The following is a 19,508-nucleotide window of genomic DNA, read 5'->3' on the forward strand; positions in this document are numbered from 1 at the left end:
CCCCAGGTGATTTAAGCCCGCAAACCGCCCACCAGAACGCTGTTTCACCGTGTTTCAGCATTATCCTTAATTTATGAGAATGAGTGTAGAAAAAGGGAAAATGCGAACAGCGCTGTTTTAATAATAGTTCCGACAGAAATGAGCAATAACACATAGCAGAAGAATGGATACCACATTGATGTGACGTGGCTTAAGACACACGTGAACGTGCCAGTGTGCAAGCCTTGCCCCAACTCGTCTACATAATAGAGCACATGCTATGTACCTACATGTTTAGTTTAGCGTTGAAGCTACATAAGTGAAGTTCGGTGGCAGGAGGAACAAGACTTCTGGTCAGGTGACTACAGGGTTATAAACACAAAATCAAATAGGGGTAATGCAGGAGTAGGTTTAATAATGAATAGGAAAATAGGAATGCGGGTAAGCTACTACAAACAGCATAGTGACGCATTACTGTGGCCAAGATAGATACGAAGCCCACACCTACTACAGTAGTACAAGTTTATATGCCAACTAGCTCTGCAGATGACGAAGAAATTGAAGAAATTTATGATGAAATAAAAGAAATTATTCAGATTGTGAAGGGAGACGAAAATTTAATAGTCATGGGTGACTTGCATTCGAGTGTAGGAAAAGGCAGTGAAGGAAACATAGTAGGTGAATATGGATTGGGGCTAAGAAATGAATGAGGAACCCGCCTGGTAGAATTTTGCACAGAGAACAACATAATCATAGCTAACACTTGGTTTAAGAATCATGAAAGAAGGTTGTATGCATGGAAGAACCCTGGAGATACTAAAAGGTATCAGATAGATTATATAATAGTAAGACAGAGATTTAGGAACCAGGTTTTAAATTGTAAGACATTTCCAGGGGCAGATGTGGACTCTGACCACAATCTATTGGTTATGACCTGTAGATTAAAACTGAATAAACTGCAAAAAGGTGGTAATTTAAGGAGATGGGACATGGATAAACTGAAAGAACCAGAGGTTGTACAGAGTTTCAGGGAGAGCGTAAGGGAACAATTGACAGGAATGGGGGAAAGAAATACGGTAGAAGAAGAATGGGTAGCTGTGAGGGATGAAGTTGCGAAGGCAGCAGAGAATCAATTAGGTAAAAAGACGAGGGCTAGTAGAAATCCTTGGGTAACAGAAGAAATATTGAATTTAATTGATGAAAGGAGAAAATATAAAAATGCAGTAAATGAAGCAGGCAAAAAGGAATACAAACGTCTCAAAAATGAGATCAACAGGAAGTGCAAAATGGCTAAGCAGGGATGGCTAGAGGACAAATGTAAGGATGTAGAGGCCTATCTAACTAGGGGTAAGATAGATACTGCCTACAGGAAAATTAAAGTGCAAAATGGCTAAGTAGGGATGGATAGAGGACAAATGTAAGGATGTAGAGGCCTATCTCACTAGGGGTAAGATAGATACTGCCTACAGGAAAATTAAAGAGACCTTTGGAGATAAGAGAACGACTTGTATGAATATCAAGAGCTCAGATGGGAACCCAGTTCTAAGCAAAGAAGGGAAAGCAGAAAGGTGGAAGGAGTATATAGAGGGTCTATACAAGGGCGATGTACTTGAGGACAATATTATGGAAATGGAAGAGAATGTAGATGAAGATGAAATGGGAGATATGGTACTGCGTGAAGAGTTTGACAGAGCGCTGAAAGACCTGAGTCGAAACAAGGCCCCCGGAGTAGACAACATTCCATTGGAACTACTGACGGCCTTAGGAGAGCCAGTCCTGACAAAACTCTACCATTTGGTGAGCAAGATGTATGAAACAGGCGGAATACCCTCAGACTTCAAGAAGAATATAATAATTCCAATCCCAAAGAAAGCAGGTGTTGACAGATGTGAAAATTACCGAACTATCAGTTTAATAAGTCACAGCGGCAAAATACTAACACGAATTCGATACAGACGAATGGAAAAACCAGTAGAAGCCGACCTTGGGGAAGATCAGTTTGGATTCCGTAGAAACACTGGAACACGTGAGGCAATACTCACCTTACGACTAATCTTAGAAGAAAGATTAAGGAAAGGCAAACCTACGTTTCTAGCATTTGTAGACTTACAGAAAGCTTTTGACAATGTTGATTGGAATACTCTCTTTCAAATTCTAAAGGTGGCAGGGGTAAAATACAGGGAGCGAAAGGCTATTTACAATATGTACAGAAACCAGATGGCAGAAGAGTCGAGGGACATGAAAGGGAAGCAGTGGTTAGGAAGGGAGTAAGACAGGGTTGTAGCCTCTCTCCGATGTTGTTCAATCTGTATATTGAGCAAGCTGTAAAGGAAACAAAAGAAAAATTCGGAGTAGGTATTAAAATTCATGGAGAAGAAATAAAAACTTTGAGGTTCGCCGATGACATTGTGATTCTGTCAGAGACAGCAAGGGACTTGGAAGAGCAGTTGAATGGAGTGGACAGTATCTTGAAAGGAGGATGTAAGATGAACATCAACAAAAGCAAAACAAGGATCATGGAATGTAGTCTAATTAAGTCGGGTGATGCTGAGGGAATTAGATTAGGAAATGAGACACTTAAAGTAGTAAAGGAGTTCTGCTATTTGGGGAGCAAAATAACTGATGATGGTAGAAGTAGAGAGGATATAAAATGTAGACTGGCAATGGCAAGGAAAGCGTTTCTGAAGAAGAGAAATGTGTTAAGTGTCAGGAAGTCATTTCTGAAAGTATTTGTATGGAGTGTAGCCATGCTTGGAAGGGAAACATGGACGATAAATAGTTTGGAGAAGAAGAGAATAGAAGCTTTCGAAATGTGGTGCTACAGAAGAATGCTGAAGATTAGATGGGTAGATCACATAACTAATGAGAAAGTATTGAATTGGATTGGGGAGAAGAGAAGTTTGTGGCACAACTTGACCAGAAGAAGGGATCGGTTGGTAGGACATGTTCTAAGGCATCAAGGGATCATCAATTTAGTATTGGAGGGCAGCGTGGAGGGTAAAAATCGTAGAGGGAGACCAAGAGATGAATACACTAAGCAGATTCAGAAGGATGTAGGTTGCAGTAGGTACTGGGAGATGAAGAAGCTTGCACAGGATAGAGTAGCATGGAGAGCTGCATCAAACCAGTCTCAGGACTGAAGACCAGAACAACAACAACTACATAAGAATAATTTGTGATCTGAAGATGGCAGTAGCTGAAACCGGTAACAGTGAAGTGTAAAAGTTTGTGTGATCAAGACGGACCTGCAAAAGAAGTGCCAATATATGATCAGGGACTTGTTTTCAAACTTTATGTATTCAATTGACAAGATAGTTCCACGCTGTCGTCACCGGACACACGTTGTATTGCAGAATGGCATCAACGCTCGAATGGAAATATATTTATCCAGTGCTGTAGCAATGAAGTACAATGCTTCATATGTTTAAAAAGGCTAAAGAGTTGTCTGTCATTGCTATGAAATAACAAAAGAGGGAGGAATTACAGTAATACATTAAAAGCTTAACGACAGTTCGTAGTATACAATAGTAACAGTAAGCAGCTTATCTGCTGCCTATATCCGCATAATATGCCTATGGACAAAGAGAAACAAAAGCAGAGTTCAACTTCAGTTTTTACACTTTAGCATCGACCATTCGTAATGTCCAAACAGTGACATGATCCACGATTACAACAAGGTTTTCGAGCAGAGTTTAAAAAGATTGGTCAAGACCAAGATACTGGTGATTCTCTGTAGTATTCATCCATTGACCACTTTTCGCGAAAGCCAGCGAACTGTGGTCACACTAAGTTTTCCTTTATTTGCCCTTTTAATTAAACAATTTGATTCTGTGTACCCTGAAACGGAGAGTCAAAATGTTTTCAGTCTTCGTTAGATTTCTACGTGTATCACAGAAAACAATAGCAATAAAATACCAAAAATTGGTTATTTCAGGAATTGGTTATTTTGAGAAACAAGTGCTGCTGCAATGCGCCATCTGTAGGAAGCAGCAACAGCATTTGGTGGCCGTAGACTTTACTATAGCCTATCTTCACGCATACATTTCAAACTGCTAGTTTGCAGCAGTTGTAGGGAGAGTGCCAGTAAGTACACGAAAGAACTAAACAAATTATGAGAATAAGTAGTATTGCCTACAAAAAGTTGCCTTGATGAAATGTCCTCTTAACAACATAAAAATTTTGACCAATGAAATTATATTAAACGCGGTCTCACTATATTTTAAGAACAAATTCACGAGGCTAAGACTCACGTTGGTGCTGCAGTTTAATCGATGGACATAAATGAACGTGTGAATGAACCTTAATAATGGAATTACCTACTACTAAGTTCATAACTTGATTTACGAAGTGGGTAAGTGCCCCATTTTGTAGCAAACGGCATGCGCATTGCGTATGCGTTTCTCTGTCTGCTATCCTTACACTTCTCCATACACATTCAGAAATTATGGTGTACTACAATCAACAATGAAAGGTACCTGAATTGTCACCGCCTGCTTCAAGAACCTGAAAGATCCTGCATAGAAGGTAGACCTAATCGTGCTGATGAACAAATAAATGCTTATTTTGAAAGCAGCTTGTTTGAGAAATATGTCTCCTGATTGCAAATGATTGTAGCAGAACCTCTACTGCAATTGAATTGGACAGTGCATGAACGCCTAGCCTATTATGTAGAACCGCTATGTAACAATTATGAATTTAACAGTGGCTAGGAAATTTCAATAAATGAGGAGGGTCTGTAGCCATGCTGATGACAGCTCACAGTACCAGGAAGAAAGTTATTCGTACATGAACAACGTGGCGTTCTCTGTCTCAGCGTAACAGTTTACCTACAAACTGTTCAAGAACCCTACTAAAATATTAAGAACAATGAATGAAAATGTGATTTATTTCGTTCGCCTAAGATTCGGATATACTACTCAGAATTGACACTGAATATCTCACAGTACCAAGCATATTAAGTTTCACTGCTCGTACGTCTGGCAACTACTTAGTCTTGTTGCGACATTTCCTCAGTTCCTTTGTATCATCAGTTTCTAAATCCTGTCCCAGAATTAATCACCAATATTGCAGTCTTTCTATCTCCTTGTAAATTTTTCTCTAGTTACTTAATTATTTTCCAATACAATATATACTTCAAAAGTTTTCCTATTCTGCTCCAGCACGCTCACAATAATTTCGAATGAAAATGATTCAGAAGGCTTTAAGCACTATAGGACTTAACATCTGAGGTCATCACTCCCCTAGACTTAAACCTAACTAACCTAAGGACATCACACACATCCATATCCGAGGCAGGATTCGAGCCTGCGACCATAGCGGTCGCGCAGCTCCAGACTGTAGCGCCTAGAACCGCTCGGCCACTCCAGCCGACGAAGGTCAGTGCTACTTTGTCAGCTAGCTTTGCTTTGAAGAACCATTTCTAGGAGTCGCTCGCCGAAAGTCACACTACAAACGCGATCTTCCGTAGTGTAGGACTACCGACAGAGCTTGTTTTTAACAACCTCAGTGTGGAAAGAGGAGGAATGCCGTCTGTGGCGAGGCCTGGAAGAACGACATAGAACACAGAAAGCAGAGCTTCTTCGCAATACGGCGCTTCCAACAGATAACAACAAAAAAGTGGAGGGAAAACTCGAGAGATAGGCCACTTTTGACGCCGCCGAACTCACACATTACCAAAATCAGGACTGTTTAACACAAATAACTTAGAAGTTAGAGAAATTCGAGTGTGCTGCCGAGATCCCGTATCACTGGGCAAAGTCAGAGATCGAAAGAGAGCGGGACACAGTTTTTGAGCGTCAAGTGTTAGGGAGCGTACTACAGGTTAAATGCCTCAATCACGGGTCAGAAAAGGGCACCAGCTTCTTTTGAAGTATATTTTACTGATCGGTGCTCGGTATATCCGTAGTCTAGTCAATCTTTTCACTCTTTTCAACCTATACTTGGAGAATATGATTGACCAATGCTCATTAGATGACAAATGCGTAGAAGTCGGAGGAAGAAGAGTAGGGTGTTTGAGGTTTGCTGATGACATGGTCCTTCTTACACAAATTGGTGGGCACCATTGAAACCAACGGAAAAAATTATGGAATGAAAATTAATACAAATAAAACAAAAGTATTGGCACTAGGGGGAAATAAGGAAATAAAAATTATGCTGAATGGAAATACCAGAACAGGTGCAAAATTTTAGGTATTTTGGAAGCAGGATAGACACCGACTGGAAGTGCACCACAGAAATTAAAACGAGGATAGCAATGGCAAAAGAGGCGTTTTATAAGAAAAGGAGAATTTTCTGCAGCGGTCTGGACAGAGAACTCAGGAAGAGACTCATAAAATGTCTTGTATGGAGTGTTCTTCTGTATGGCGCTGAAACATGTACTATGAGGGAGAAAGACAGAGAAAGGCTGGAGGCTTTTGAGATCTGGACATGGCGGAGGATGAAGAGAATAAGTTGGATGGACAGAGTAAAAAATTAAGAGGTACTGAGGAGAGTGGGAGGGAAAAGACAGTTACTAGATGTAATAAAGGTTAGTTAGGTTTAAGTAGTTCTAAGTTCTACAGGACTTATGACCACAGCAGTTAAGTCCCATAGTGCTCAGATCCATTTTGTAATAAAGAGAAGAAAAAGAAATTGGACTGGGCATATATTAAGAAGGAATGACGGACTGATAAAAACAGTTTTAGAAGGTTATGTAGAAGGGGAAAGGAACCGATGAAGGAAGAGATTCCAGATACTGGATGACATGATGGACGGTACAACATACAGCTGCCTTAAGAAAGAAGCAATGGATCACAGAAAATGGAGAGGCAAGGGACCCGCTAATATAGCAGATAACTGATGATGATGAGTCAATCTAAATGACATGGAGAGGGAAAACACGAAAACACGACTCTTCCTTTTAGGAAAGAGTTCGAAAAAAACCACCTCTCTGCCAGGCTTTCCGCCACCGGTACTTTTTACCAATAGACTCAATCTCCGTTCTTCATCAGCCAAACTCGGAGCAGATGGATGCTGGACGTAGAAAATATTCCTGCTAAATAGAACTTAATCGCGGACGCAACCGATGACTTCATTTTGCAGACACTTCAGCCTCCAGCTGTAGATTAATATGACGAAATCCAGCCACGACAGCGAGATGAGCCGTTGGTACAGTAAAATCATTTGTACTGAATTTCAGTAACTTCAAGCTTCACGCTGAAGACTTACTTGCAGATATTATAATCTTTATGCTTTCATCTGCAGCCACAGAAACAAATGTATACCCTTGTCTGCGCTATTTCCCGAAAAATTATTAAAACTGGGCACTAGATAAATCTGTGCAAATGAGCCTAACATCAAGACACAAAGAAGAGCCCCAAAGGATAAATATTAACTAGTTAACAAGCCATAACAATTAGCCTTTACGTCTTACCCAAATGGTATGTACCAGATGATTTAAAATAAAACTTAGAACAAAGTTACAATATGTTTTAAACAGAACAATAACATTAATCGGAAAAATTCCTTGTGCAAAACCAATTAATCAGATAAAGGCCTGTTGCCCGAGAGCAAAATTTCATTTTCATTGCAAGTCAGATAACGTAAGGTACTCAACTTGAGCACAGAGCGACTGCAAATAAATAGCAAGCCGCGTTAGGAAATTATGTAGAGCAGTTCCACACGGCCGCTTGCAAATCAGGCCAACGAGGCAAGAAGCGGCCGCCACGGAACACTCTCCCGGTAACTTAGTAGTTGGTGCTGTCAGTAAACACCACACATTAATGTCTCACAGTGTTACACTACAACTGAAAGCTATTGTTTAACCACGATTTCACTTACAGAACCGTTCCAATAAGGTCATACACCTTAGGAAATAAGATCTGCTAAAACATGAAGGTGTAAAAGACAACTACTCAAAGGGAGCTGTAAGTTCTTGCAGGAAGGAATATAAAGAAGAACTCGCTAAAGTCTTACCATTAGCTAGAGGTCATAACACACAAAACTTAAAACTTCAAACAACTTGATACCCCATAGGACCTTGATACAATTATGCGTGAAAGCTGGACAGCCGGTCGGAGTGGGCGAGCGGTTCTAGGCGCTACAGATCGATAAGAAAAGTTTTCTCAACTGCATTAGGCCGTGGAGTGGAAGAGGCAGGATGCACAATTTTTTCCCAGTTGATACAACATTACTACAGAACAAAGCTGAACTATAAGGAGAATACACTTACATACAAGAAATGTGCTTTGTATTTAGAAATAACAATAATAAAGTAAAAATGGAAGGTGCCCAAAGGCTAAATTTGAGGCAACGAAATAAACGTAAAAACACAGAAGCAAGCAATTTCAAAAGGAAATCTGACCGAGGACACTGCGATGTACATAACCATCCCACATTAAGACGTTACCTACAACTAAGTGAATATAGTCGCTGAGCACAAAAGCGCAAGACACAGGTACGGCCCGTGCACCCCAACTGCACGAATGTTGAAGCCTCCAGGAACAACACCGACCGGAAAACTATTGTCGGCTCTCCTCTGTGCAGTCGGCAACCTTGCATCCGTGCTGTCCTCCCAGTTCAATGGGCGCCGCGTTGGCCTGTTTCTCGCTCGTCTTCTCGCTTAGCCGACATCAGCCAAGTTTTTCTCCGCGCCCCTGAACGTGTGGAACCTTCCGCTGCAAACGGCAAGACTTGGCACAGTTCTTCTGTGTCTACCACGTGGGCACTGCCGACGCTGTGTGTGGCGACCTTCGGTGTTTCCAGCGCTCTCTGTTTCGCAGCGAGAAATCTGCCTACTCATACAGCGCCAGAGGCAGAGCGGAACATGACCTGTAGTGTGCGCAAGTACATATCACGGCTCAAGGTGGACTCCAGCACAAGATCGCAGCTTGCGGAACGAAACTTTGATGCACTACAGAAGATTAGCAGGAAAATGGCGTGGCGTAAACAGCCGCAATGTTTTCCTTTCATTGACAACGGCCACAATAGCATGCAGACTTATTTGTGTAACACCTGAACGCACTATGGTATATTCGCCATTTAATTCTGAATATTCTTTTAGAAGGAAACCCAAACCCTTGTGTCTTCCTTCAAGTTTTTCTGTTGACTCTTTTTCGCTTCCGTGTATTCTACTACGGTTATAGAGCTTGGAAAGTCTTCCTAAAGTGCAGGACCACGTTCCATCTATTTCTCTCCCACCCCTCTCACTCTCCCTGCCTCTACCTGCCTCTGTTCCTCTGTCTTGCCTTCTTCATCAATTTCATGTTCTCCTGATTTTGTTACTGAGATAAGAACCGGTCTTACTACCGCGGCAAGATCGTTGGCGGTGCTGTGAAATAATTGTTAAGCAAAAAATTCGATTCGTAGCTCCTTTCCTAATTATTTAGCATTGAAGTTGGCCAATGAGACAGCGGCGCTCGTAAATTCAAGCAGTTGCACGCTCTGAAATACGGTAATACACAGTTGTCTGCGCATCCGTGAGTTACTACTTGTTGAAATGCTTATTACCAGCTAAAATGTGCCTTTTTCCGAAATGATGAATTTTAACAAGGTCAGCAAAAGTTACGTTTCTTCGGTTTGAGGAAGCAAAACGAAGGGCTCGTTTGGTGACACCACCTCTGACAGGCTGCTTGAATTTGCAACAAACGACGACCTAATTGCCTAACTTCAGTGCTGAATAGTTCAAAAACGGCACAACCTATCGAACTTTTCGCTTGAGAATTATTTCTCAGCACAACGTCACATGCAACAACCTTAAAGCTTAACAGGCTGTTTCTGAGCAAAGCTTATAACTTATTGGTGCGAAATAGGGCTGTCTTGATTTTAAATATACTACATTATTTTGCAAATATAAGTTAGTCATTCCGCCTCTCACAACTAAAGACTCATTATGGATGCAATATATTGTTGTTATTAACCAGAACTAAATTAGTTTTCATGTTTCCAGATGTTAACTACAGCCAAAGTAATCAAGGTCAAAATCTTTCATTATGCCATTCAGTGATGTACAAACTAGGAACGGAGGGTGGTGGGGTTGGGGGGGACAGACTGAACGAGCAGTGTTGTGCTCTTCACCTTGAACTTTCATCGGGCAACCTCTCTACGAAGTTTCGTGACACATGTCCTGACATTAGAGTTAACCACAACCTCAGCTACTCAGTAAATTCAGATATGTTTCTTCAATATGTGTTTCCGTTTTTTTCAGTTTCGACTACTTCACTGCGTAACAGCACACCTGCTTTAAATTCCAGGGTATGACGATACAGTGCACAACAAAGTGCACAGTGTATCACTAACATTAAAGAAAGCACATGTTATGAAAATAAGAATACATTAGAGGTCTCAGAATAAACACAAAGAGAATGGTAAAGTACAAAAACTGAAATCTGTGATGTACCTAAATCAAACATTTTAGTAGAGACAGGAAGGTTGTTGTCATAAGTGAATCAGGAGATCGGTATGAGTTGGTCTTCAAGGTGATATATGTCGCGAGTTTCTCAAAGAGTTATGTACCAGTTAAGGTCTAATTTAATTCAAAATATGACAAAAACTGAGTGTTTCTTCCTTGATTTTGGTCATCGAACAGAACTTTATTCTTATATTTCCAGAACAAATACAAATACATAACATACGAAACTAACAAAGAATCACTCGATTCGACGTTCTTCTAAATATCGCGTCCTTTTCCTTTGAATCTTGTTCAGTAACACAGAGAGAGAGAGAAAGGGAAGCAGATCAGGTAATGGGCTATTTATCCTGACGAAGATGAAAACAAAATGCAAGTGGTTTTAAACTCAGGCTTGGTATCTAGATAAAGTGTTCCATGATGTAAAATACCTTAGAATAAGGTAATCAGGACCCCAAGGCACATAAGAATGAAGTTCCAGGGCTGCGCATATGCAAAGAACAATGTGAACAACAATAGAAATTTCAGTAAAGACGCACACATCCAGATTAAGGTTGCACTGTAACTAATCACTGTAACTGTTCGACTGCATTTCGAGGACTCAGGGAAACGAGCACTTTGAGACGAAAGAGGCTACGCGCCACGAAGGAACTAACTGAAAGGGGAGGAAATCGGTAGAAGTACGTGTGCAGACAATCAAATGATACCAGTTGCAAATACATTGGATAGCGAAAGAGTTTCACAAACTGCGTAAGTCAATAACGCGTTGGACCGCCTCTGGTTCTTATGCAAGCAGTTATTCGGCTTGGCACTGATTGATAGAGTCGTTGGGTGTCCTGAAGGGAGCTATCGTGCCAAATTCTGTCCAATTGGCTCGTTAGATCGTCAAAATCCCGAGCTGCTTGGATGGACCTGTCCACAACGAAATGGCTCTGAGCACTATGCGACTTAACTTCTGAGGTCATCAGTCGCCTAGAACTCAGAACTAATTAAACCTAACTAACCTAAGGATATCACACACATCCATGCCCTAGGCAGGAATCGAACCTGCGACCGTAGCGGTCGCTCGGTTCCAGACTGTAGCGCCTAGAACCGCAGAGCTACTCCGGCCGGCCTGTCCGTAACGCTCCTAACTTTTCCAGTTGGGCAGATTTGGCAACCAGGAAGACAAGCAATAGAAACTTTCACCGTGTGCGAGCGGGCATTATCCTGCTGAAATGTAAGCCCAGGATGGCTAGCCAAGAAAGGCAACAAAATTGAACGGTACGTCATTCGATCATTCCTGCTTGTCGGGGCGCATGGCAGGTGACAGCCCTTTTGGAACCCAGTCGCTATGCCGGAGGGGGGGGGGGGGGGGTCTACAGACACGTCTTCGCTGTTCATCGGAGCCTCTGTTCGAAGCGGGACTCATTACTGAAGACAATTCTGTATCACTCAATTCCAGGCCGAATGTCCACCACATCACTGCAAACTGCAGTGTACAGAGATCAATGGGAATCTGTGCAACTGACGCTGTGACCTTACCCTCTTTCTGTGAGCCGCCTATCGATGTTCCTTGTGGTCAATGAAACACCAGTTTTACTTCAGAACGATGATAATGATGGGTACGTGGCTCAGAGTGCCTCTCTGACGATTTCTCGTTCCGCACGTTATTTCGTCTCTCTTGGTCGACCGCTTCCCTCTTGCCATTGTGTTCGGCCATGGTTCTGTCCTACAACAACATCGAATACTGGCATCGCTCCTACTGAAATGTCTAGCGATTAGCAACTATTCATACCTTCTTTAAGCCCAACTACATTTTCTCTCGCAAATGCTGACATCTGCTTATATTGTTCACGCGCCTGTTCGAGAGGCATAGTTATTGTCTAACTGAACACACGGAATGAAATTCGCAAAGACATTGTGCCCGGGTTTCGACATGTCCTCTTTCATTATTCTTGCTGTGGTGAAATTGTGCTACAGCGTCACACATTCGTCCATCGGCCGCCCAATTCGATACTTGTATGAATACAAATTTTTGACCAATATGCATAATTCCTCCGTGATCTTCAGTGTTTTTCTTTTCTTCCCCTTGCTTCACAGCCTATGATAGAAGAGTCTCGAAGAGACTAAAGTATAATGAATCAGACAAATAAGATAATATTCACCGCGACGTACTCTTTCCAGCTGAGTGAAAGAGAACTATTAAATGGAACAGAAAAACTTACGTTAAAATGTTTGTTATGGATTCATGAAACTACATAAGCGACGAAGATTAAAGAAAAATCAAAATTAGTAGAGCTACAGATAATAAATACATGTGATGGAATTATTCTATGTGGAAGACACCGGAGTTAGTGTAGGTTAAAATGTCTTGTTCAACCAAATAAACCTGTTGTTGTGAATGCTAACAGACAACTAAATTGGGCGTAATTTGTTATTGGTTTGTTTGACAGTTCTGTCTGGACGCCGTGGGGACAACGACACAAGGTTGGCAGCAGCTGCATCTAACTGGAGTGTGCCGGAAGAGTTGCTGCTGGAGACCTGTGGTCCGCGGTACCATCCGGCAGACACGGTGGCCAACCCCAACCTGGAGCGCCCGCCAGACCATCAGATATACCTTATTTCCGGAATATACCTCGCCATCATGCTCGGTTCCTGTCTCATCGTCGCTTTCGGACTCGACCCTCTATCTAGGTAAGTACGCTCGCGTTCACTACGCGTTGGAGCTGCGTGTGAAGACCGTTTCGCTTGATGTCTACTGGTAGACTTTCAGCTCTGGCGGGTGGTTACAATTAAACTTCGCCCATTTAACACGTTGTAACACAGAACCTCATTATTGTACGAGTAACAAACTTGGTATCATTAATGTCACGGACAGTGGGAAGGCAAAGAGTGCAGAATACGAACAACTGAAACATTTTTAATGTGCTGCTACGGTACATCATACCATTACATGATGAGCTTCGTCTATCCGTATGATGGTCCAGGGCCAGCCTACGTCAGCTTCAATCCCTGGGAGAAAGTGGAGAGCGAAATGAACATACCAGTACCATTACTCCTGTAAATGGTGCTCACAAGGGAACCTCCCCATCGCACCCCCCTCAGATTTAGTTATAAGTTGGCACAGTGGATAGGCCTTGAAAAACTGAACACAGATCAATTGAGAAAACAAGAATAAGTTGTGTGGAACTGTGAAAAAATAAGGAAAATATACAAACTGAATAGTTCATGGGAAGATAGACATCAAGGACACTGGAAACGCAGGAGCGCCGTGGTCTTGTGGTAACGTGAGCAGTTGCGGAATGAAAGGTCGTTGGTTCAAATCTTCCATCAAGTGAAAAGTTTCATTTTTTTATTTTCAGTTTATGTGACAAACTCTTATGTTTTCATCACTTTTTTGGGAGTGATTATCACTTCCACAAGAAAACCTAAATCGGGCAAGGTAGAAGAATCTTTTTACCCATTCGCCAAGTGTACAAGTTAGGTGAGTCGACAACATACACTCCTGGAAATGGAAAAAAGAACACATTGACATCGGTGTGTCAGACCCACCATACTTGCTCCGGACACTGCGAGAGGGCTGTACAAGCAATGATCACACGCACGGCACAGCGGACACACCAGGAACCGCGGTGTTGGCCGTCGAATGGCGCTAGCTGCGCAGCATTTGTGCACCGCCGCCGTCAGTGTCAGCCAGTTTGCCGTGGCATACGGAGCTCCATCGCAGTCTTTAACACTGGTAGCATGCCGCGACAGCGTGGACGTGAACCGTATGTGCAGTTGACGGACTTTGAGCGAGGGCGTATAGTGGGCATGCGGGAGGCCGGGTGGACGTACCGCCGAATTGCTCAACACGTGGGGCGTGAGGTCTCCACAGTACATCGATATTGTCGCCAGTGGTCGGCGGAAGGTGCACGTGCCCGTCGACCTGGGACCGGACCGCAGCGACGCACGGATGCCCGCCAAGACCGTAGGATCCTACGCAGTGCCGTAGGGGACCGCACCGCCACTTCCCAGCAAATTAGGGACACTGTTGCTCCTGGGGTATCGGCGAGGACCATTCGCAACCGTCTCCATGAAGGTGGGCTACGGTCCCGCACACCGTTAGGCCGTCTTCCGCTCACGCCCCAACATCGTGCAGCCCGCCTCCACTGGTGTCGCGACAGGTGTGAATGTAGGGACGAATGGAGACGTGTCGTCTTCAGCGATGAGAGTCGCTTCTGCCTTGGTGCCAATGATGGTCGTATGCGTGTTTGGCGCCGTGCAGGTGAGCGCCACAATCAGGACTGCATACGACCGTGGCACAGAGGGCCAACACCCGGCATCATGGTGTGGGGAGCGATCTCCTACACTGGCCGTACACCACTGGTGATCGTCGAGGGGACACTGAATAGTGCACGGTACATCCAAACCGTCATCGAACCCATCGTTCTACCATTCCTAGACCGGCAAGGGAACTTGCTGTTCCAACAGGACAATGCACGTCCGCATGCATCCCGTGCCACCCAACGTGCTCTAGAAGGTGTAAGTCAACTACCCTGGCCAGCAAGATCTCCGGATCTGTCCCCCATTGAGCATGTTTGGGACTGGATGAAGCGTCGTCTCACGCGGTCTGCACGTCCAGCACGAACGCTGGTCCAACTGAGGCGCCAGGTGGAAATGGCATGGCAAGCCGTTCCACAGGACTACATCCAGCATCTCTACGATCGTCTCCATGGGAGAATAGCAGCCTGCATTGCTGCGAAAGGTGGATATACACTGTACTAGTGCCGACTTGTGCATGCTCTGTTGCCTGTGTCTATGTGCCTGTGGTTCTGTCAGTGTGATCATGTGATGTATCTGACCCCAGTAATGTGTCAATAAAGTTTCCCCTTCCTGGGACAATGAATTCACGGTGTTCTTATTTCAATTTCCAGGAGTGTATTCCTGTCATGTGACGCACATGCCGTCACCAGTGTCGTATAGAATATATCAGATGTGTTTTCCTGTGGAGGAATCGGTTGACCTATGACCTTGCGATCACATGTTTTCGGTTCCCATTGGAGAGGCACGTCCTTTCGTCTACTAATCGCACGGTTTTGCGATGCGGTCGCAAAACACAGACACTAAACTTATTACAGTGAACAGAGACGTCAATGAACGAACGGACAGATAATAACTATGCAAAAATAAAGAAAGTAAAATTTTCACTCGAGGGAGGACTTGAACCAAGGTCCTCTCGTTCTGCAGTTGCTCACGCTACCACGGGACCACGCCGCTCCTGAACTTCACCTGTCCATGATGTTGCCTATGTGACCCATGAACTACTCAGTTTGTGTATTTTCCTTATTTTTTTCACAGTTCCACACAACTTCTTCCTGTTTTCTCAATTGATCTGTGTTCAGTTTTTCAAGGCCTATCCACTGCGCCAACTTATTACTAAATCTGAGGGGGGTGCGATGGGGAGGTTCCCTTGTCAGTATGGCGCCCATCAGTGCCCAGAAGAATCTGAAAGCTCAGGATTGCATTCTGCACAGCAGAACGATGCATATCCGTAAGTACTCGTATGTTGCGCTCCAGATCAGCACATGTGTGAATGTTCCCCCTTGTAAACCCTGTCCTTCAGGCAGCCCAACAACCAGAAGTCACAGGGAGGGAGATGAGGTGATCGTGCCGGTCAAGCATTTGGAAAATATCGGCTGATGATTCGATCGTTTCCAAATGTGTTTCGGAGAAGCAGGTGAGCTTCACGAGCATGAAAACTGATGAGTTCAATGCGTCTCTCTCTTTTACGGCGGGTATGACAAGCTGGCGAAGCATGTCGCAGTAACGCTGATCAGACACACTGCACGTTTCTGGTCCTTGAGCGCCAACCTGTTCAAAAAATAATGGGACAATAATCAGCATAACAGTGCAGCCACACCATACGGTGATACTTTCACGATACAGAGGAACTACATGCACAGTGACTGGAGGTGAAGATCCCCACACTCGGCAGTTCTGTGTGTTCACCTCACCCGTCAGAGATAAATGAGCTTCGTCTGTCCATAGGATGGTCGAGGGCAGCCCTCGTCAATCCTTGCCAGAAAGTGGAGAGCGAAGTCGACACATCGTTGTGCGTCCTGAGGTGCAAGCTGCTATACGATATGGATCTTTTTCGGATACCATTTGAGAATGGTTCGATGCACCTGCCGTACAGTGGAGCACGGGATGTCAAACTGTCGTGACACAGTATGCGAACTGCGTGACGATCGGAAATTGCGCGAACGTTGTCTGCTATAACAACTACTTGGTATGCAACCGGTCGTCGGCCTCTTCCCGGCGCGACGCTAGAGATAGTTGATTCGAACTTCTTCATCATGCTCCGCACAGCAGGTGGAGAAAGAAGATCTTTCCGGAACTCTTTCAGCAGGCAATATTCTCGAAGTGCAGCTGCAGCATTGCTGTTGTTTTGATAACATAGTTTCGCCAGTAATGCCCAACTCCTTTTCTCCAAGCTCATGCAGCCACATCAACAAGTGCAGTGCAACTGGTCAGCTGTGTGAGACTATGCATCACCATGACTGATCACGCCACCTGGTGACAGTATGTCGCCCATGCGCGCACTTCAGCACCTCCTCTCCTACTTTTAACGACCTCCTTTGTTACGCACATTCGATGACAATCAATCGTAATAATTGAAACTTCCTGGCAGATTAAAACTGTGTGCCCGACCGAGACTCGAACTCGGGACCTTTGCCTTTCGCGGGCAAGTGCTCTACCAACTGAGCTACCGAAGCACGACTCACGCCCGGTACTCACAGCTTTACTTCTGCCAGTACCTCGTCTCCTACCTTCCAAACTTTACAGAAGCTCTCCTGCGAACCTTGCAGAACTAGCACTCCTGAAAGAAAGGATATTGCGGAGACATGGCTTAGCCACAGCCTGGGGGATGTTTCCAGAATGTTTCTGGAATCGTAATAATCGTTCATGGAGTTAGTTGGCGCTGGAGGGTGATGCATGGAAATCATGCACATCATATTCTGGCCATTAATACTACTACGTTTTGTACTCGTACGGTGATTAGTTTCCTTGTTATAACATGTTAAGTTTAATTATAACCTTCCGGTACTTCGACGTCATTTCATTGCGGTTTTCATTACTTGACGTGGAAGTAGACTCAGAGAGTTATTTTTTCTGTGACACATTATGAATGGTAACGAAGGTTATGAAGCAATTATCATTACTCGTAAATCTTAGCCTTTCACTTTGATAAGTAACTTTTGTCATGTGCTTAAGTTCATTGACGTTTTTACTTTGACAACTTCGAATCATTTCCGTAGATTTGTACTAAATTACTCCACTGGAGGGTATTCTCAATAGCTGTCAGTTCCTTATCCATCAACTTCTCGACCCATCATATTTGCAAGTATCTCAGAAAAGTTATCCTGCTAAAAGGGACAGGAGTGAACTTATCCAGTAGTCAGAAGTGATAAAACAGCAGACTGATTTCCTCAAGTAACACCATGAAAACAATGTAGTCTTAACAGCTGCCTGGTAACTGAAGAACCTATACAGAGTTACTTAGACCTGCTCTGTCTTGCAACTCAAGATTACCCCAGTTTCTCGACATGCGCAAAGTGGGACACTGGAAACATGGTTTAAACATACCAGATAAGTATATCAATAATCAATAAATCACCTACTGATCCGAAGCACTGTAAAAAGCCGCAAAAGGTACATCGTCTTTACATAACTATTTCTATACTACAAGAGGTAAAGGTTCTCAAATTCCTTAGCGTAATCGTTGCAATTACAACTTCACTTTTCAAATATCAGTGGTCCATAATTAGAGTATCGTTTGCCCAGAGGTTTCTGGTTGGTTCAAATGGCTCTGAGCACTATGGGACTTAACCTCTTAGGTCATCAGTCACCTAGAACTAGAACTATTTAAACCTAACTAAACTAAGGACATCACACACATCCATGCCCGAGGCAGGATTCGAACCTGTGACCGTAGCGGTCTCGCGGTTCCAAACTGTAGCGCCTAGAACCGCTCGGCCACCCCGGCCGGCAGAGTTTTCTGGAAAAATGCTTGCAGCAGCTGCTTTACAGAAGTCTTCGAGCTAAAGGTGGATGATCTGCTCATATGTATTTTCGAAACGGTATCCATAATAACAGAGAAGTAGGAATGAGAGAACTGACAGGTAAAGAACAGATAGGATTGTCAAATGAAAGCCACAACGGAAAAAGAGAGGTATTCGTAGCCATTCCCACGTGTAATTTAATGTACTAAAATACTGCTCTTGAGAATGTAAGTCATGAGAAGAAAGATCAAGTAGGATTCCAGCGGCTACGGATTGAGGCCAAGTCGAAACAGCAAACTCTATCCCGCAGTCCGTCTTGCAGGACACATACAGATGGCTGTCGGACATAGGCAAACGCGGAAGTGGCTGCGTTAAAACCTTCTATTTTCCCCGGAGGCAGTGCCTTTTGGACATCGGAGAAGTTACGCAGAACTATGATTTGCTTTCCGTACTGATGTCCGCTGGGTCTACTGAAGAAATCAATAATGGTTCAAGACAGACATACAATGTGAAATTCAGCTCGCTCTCTTTCTGTGTACGACAGAGGGGGCCGCGGATGAAAGGCCGAGATTGACCGTGCGTTCCTTGACTCCCGTAAGACATCCTGTGCCGTTCCACACGATGTAACAAAATACGACCTTTCTGAACATCGAACGAACTTAATGACTGTATACGGTACTCCGTAGTATTTTCACATAAATATATCATTCTTACTGGAGGAAACTAGATCCGAGAGATCAACATGCTTGTGTGACTTTCGGTTCCGGTACTCGAAGCAGAATTGTCTTGCCTACCGTATTTATTAATACCTACTGGAAACAGAAAATTTTCTTTCGTGTTCAGGACTACTGTCTGTCCACAGTTCTGACCTGTTTTCCGGAACCAGCCTGAGTTCCAAGCCAGAAGTGGTTCACACTAATTAACAAATGCTAACAGAGCACGCTCTACGATTGGCGTCTGCAGCTTCCAATAAGAAGTGTGGGAAAGATGCAAAGTGTGGCTGTAGATTGACTGATAGCACATACCTTACTTTTACGTTCTCGTAATACTTTCTGGAGTTCGGTCAACTTCGGATCAGCCGCGATGGCTCTTCCAGGTAGTTGGTGGCATGTAGGCCG

At 43.7% G+C, this 19,508-nt stretch overlaps 1 protein-coding gene across 1 annotated transcript in view; it reads left to right on the top strand.

The window, feature by feature from the left end:
* LOC126474022 (UNC93-like protein) overlaps window positions 1–19,508 on the top strand; it is a 413,395-nt gene that overhangs the window by 134,801 nt on the left and 259,086 nt on the right. Inside the window, exon 5 of the mRNA XM_050101427.1 lies at window positions 12,799–13,039. Within this exon, the coding sequence (XP_049957384.1) occupies window positions 12,799–13,039 (241 nt within the window). The remainder of the gene's footprint in view (window positions 1–12,798; window positions 13,040–19,508) is intronic.

Source organism: Schistocerca serialis, chromosome 4 (assembly GCF_023864345.2).
Source record: "Schistocerca serialis cubense isolate TAMUIC-IGC-003099 chromosome 4, iqSchSeri2.2, whole genome shotgun sequence".
NCBI classification, from domain to species: domain Eukaryota; kingdom Metazoa; phylum Arthropoda; class Insecta; order Orthoptera; family Acrididae; genus Schistocerca; species Schistocerca serialis.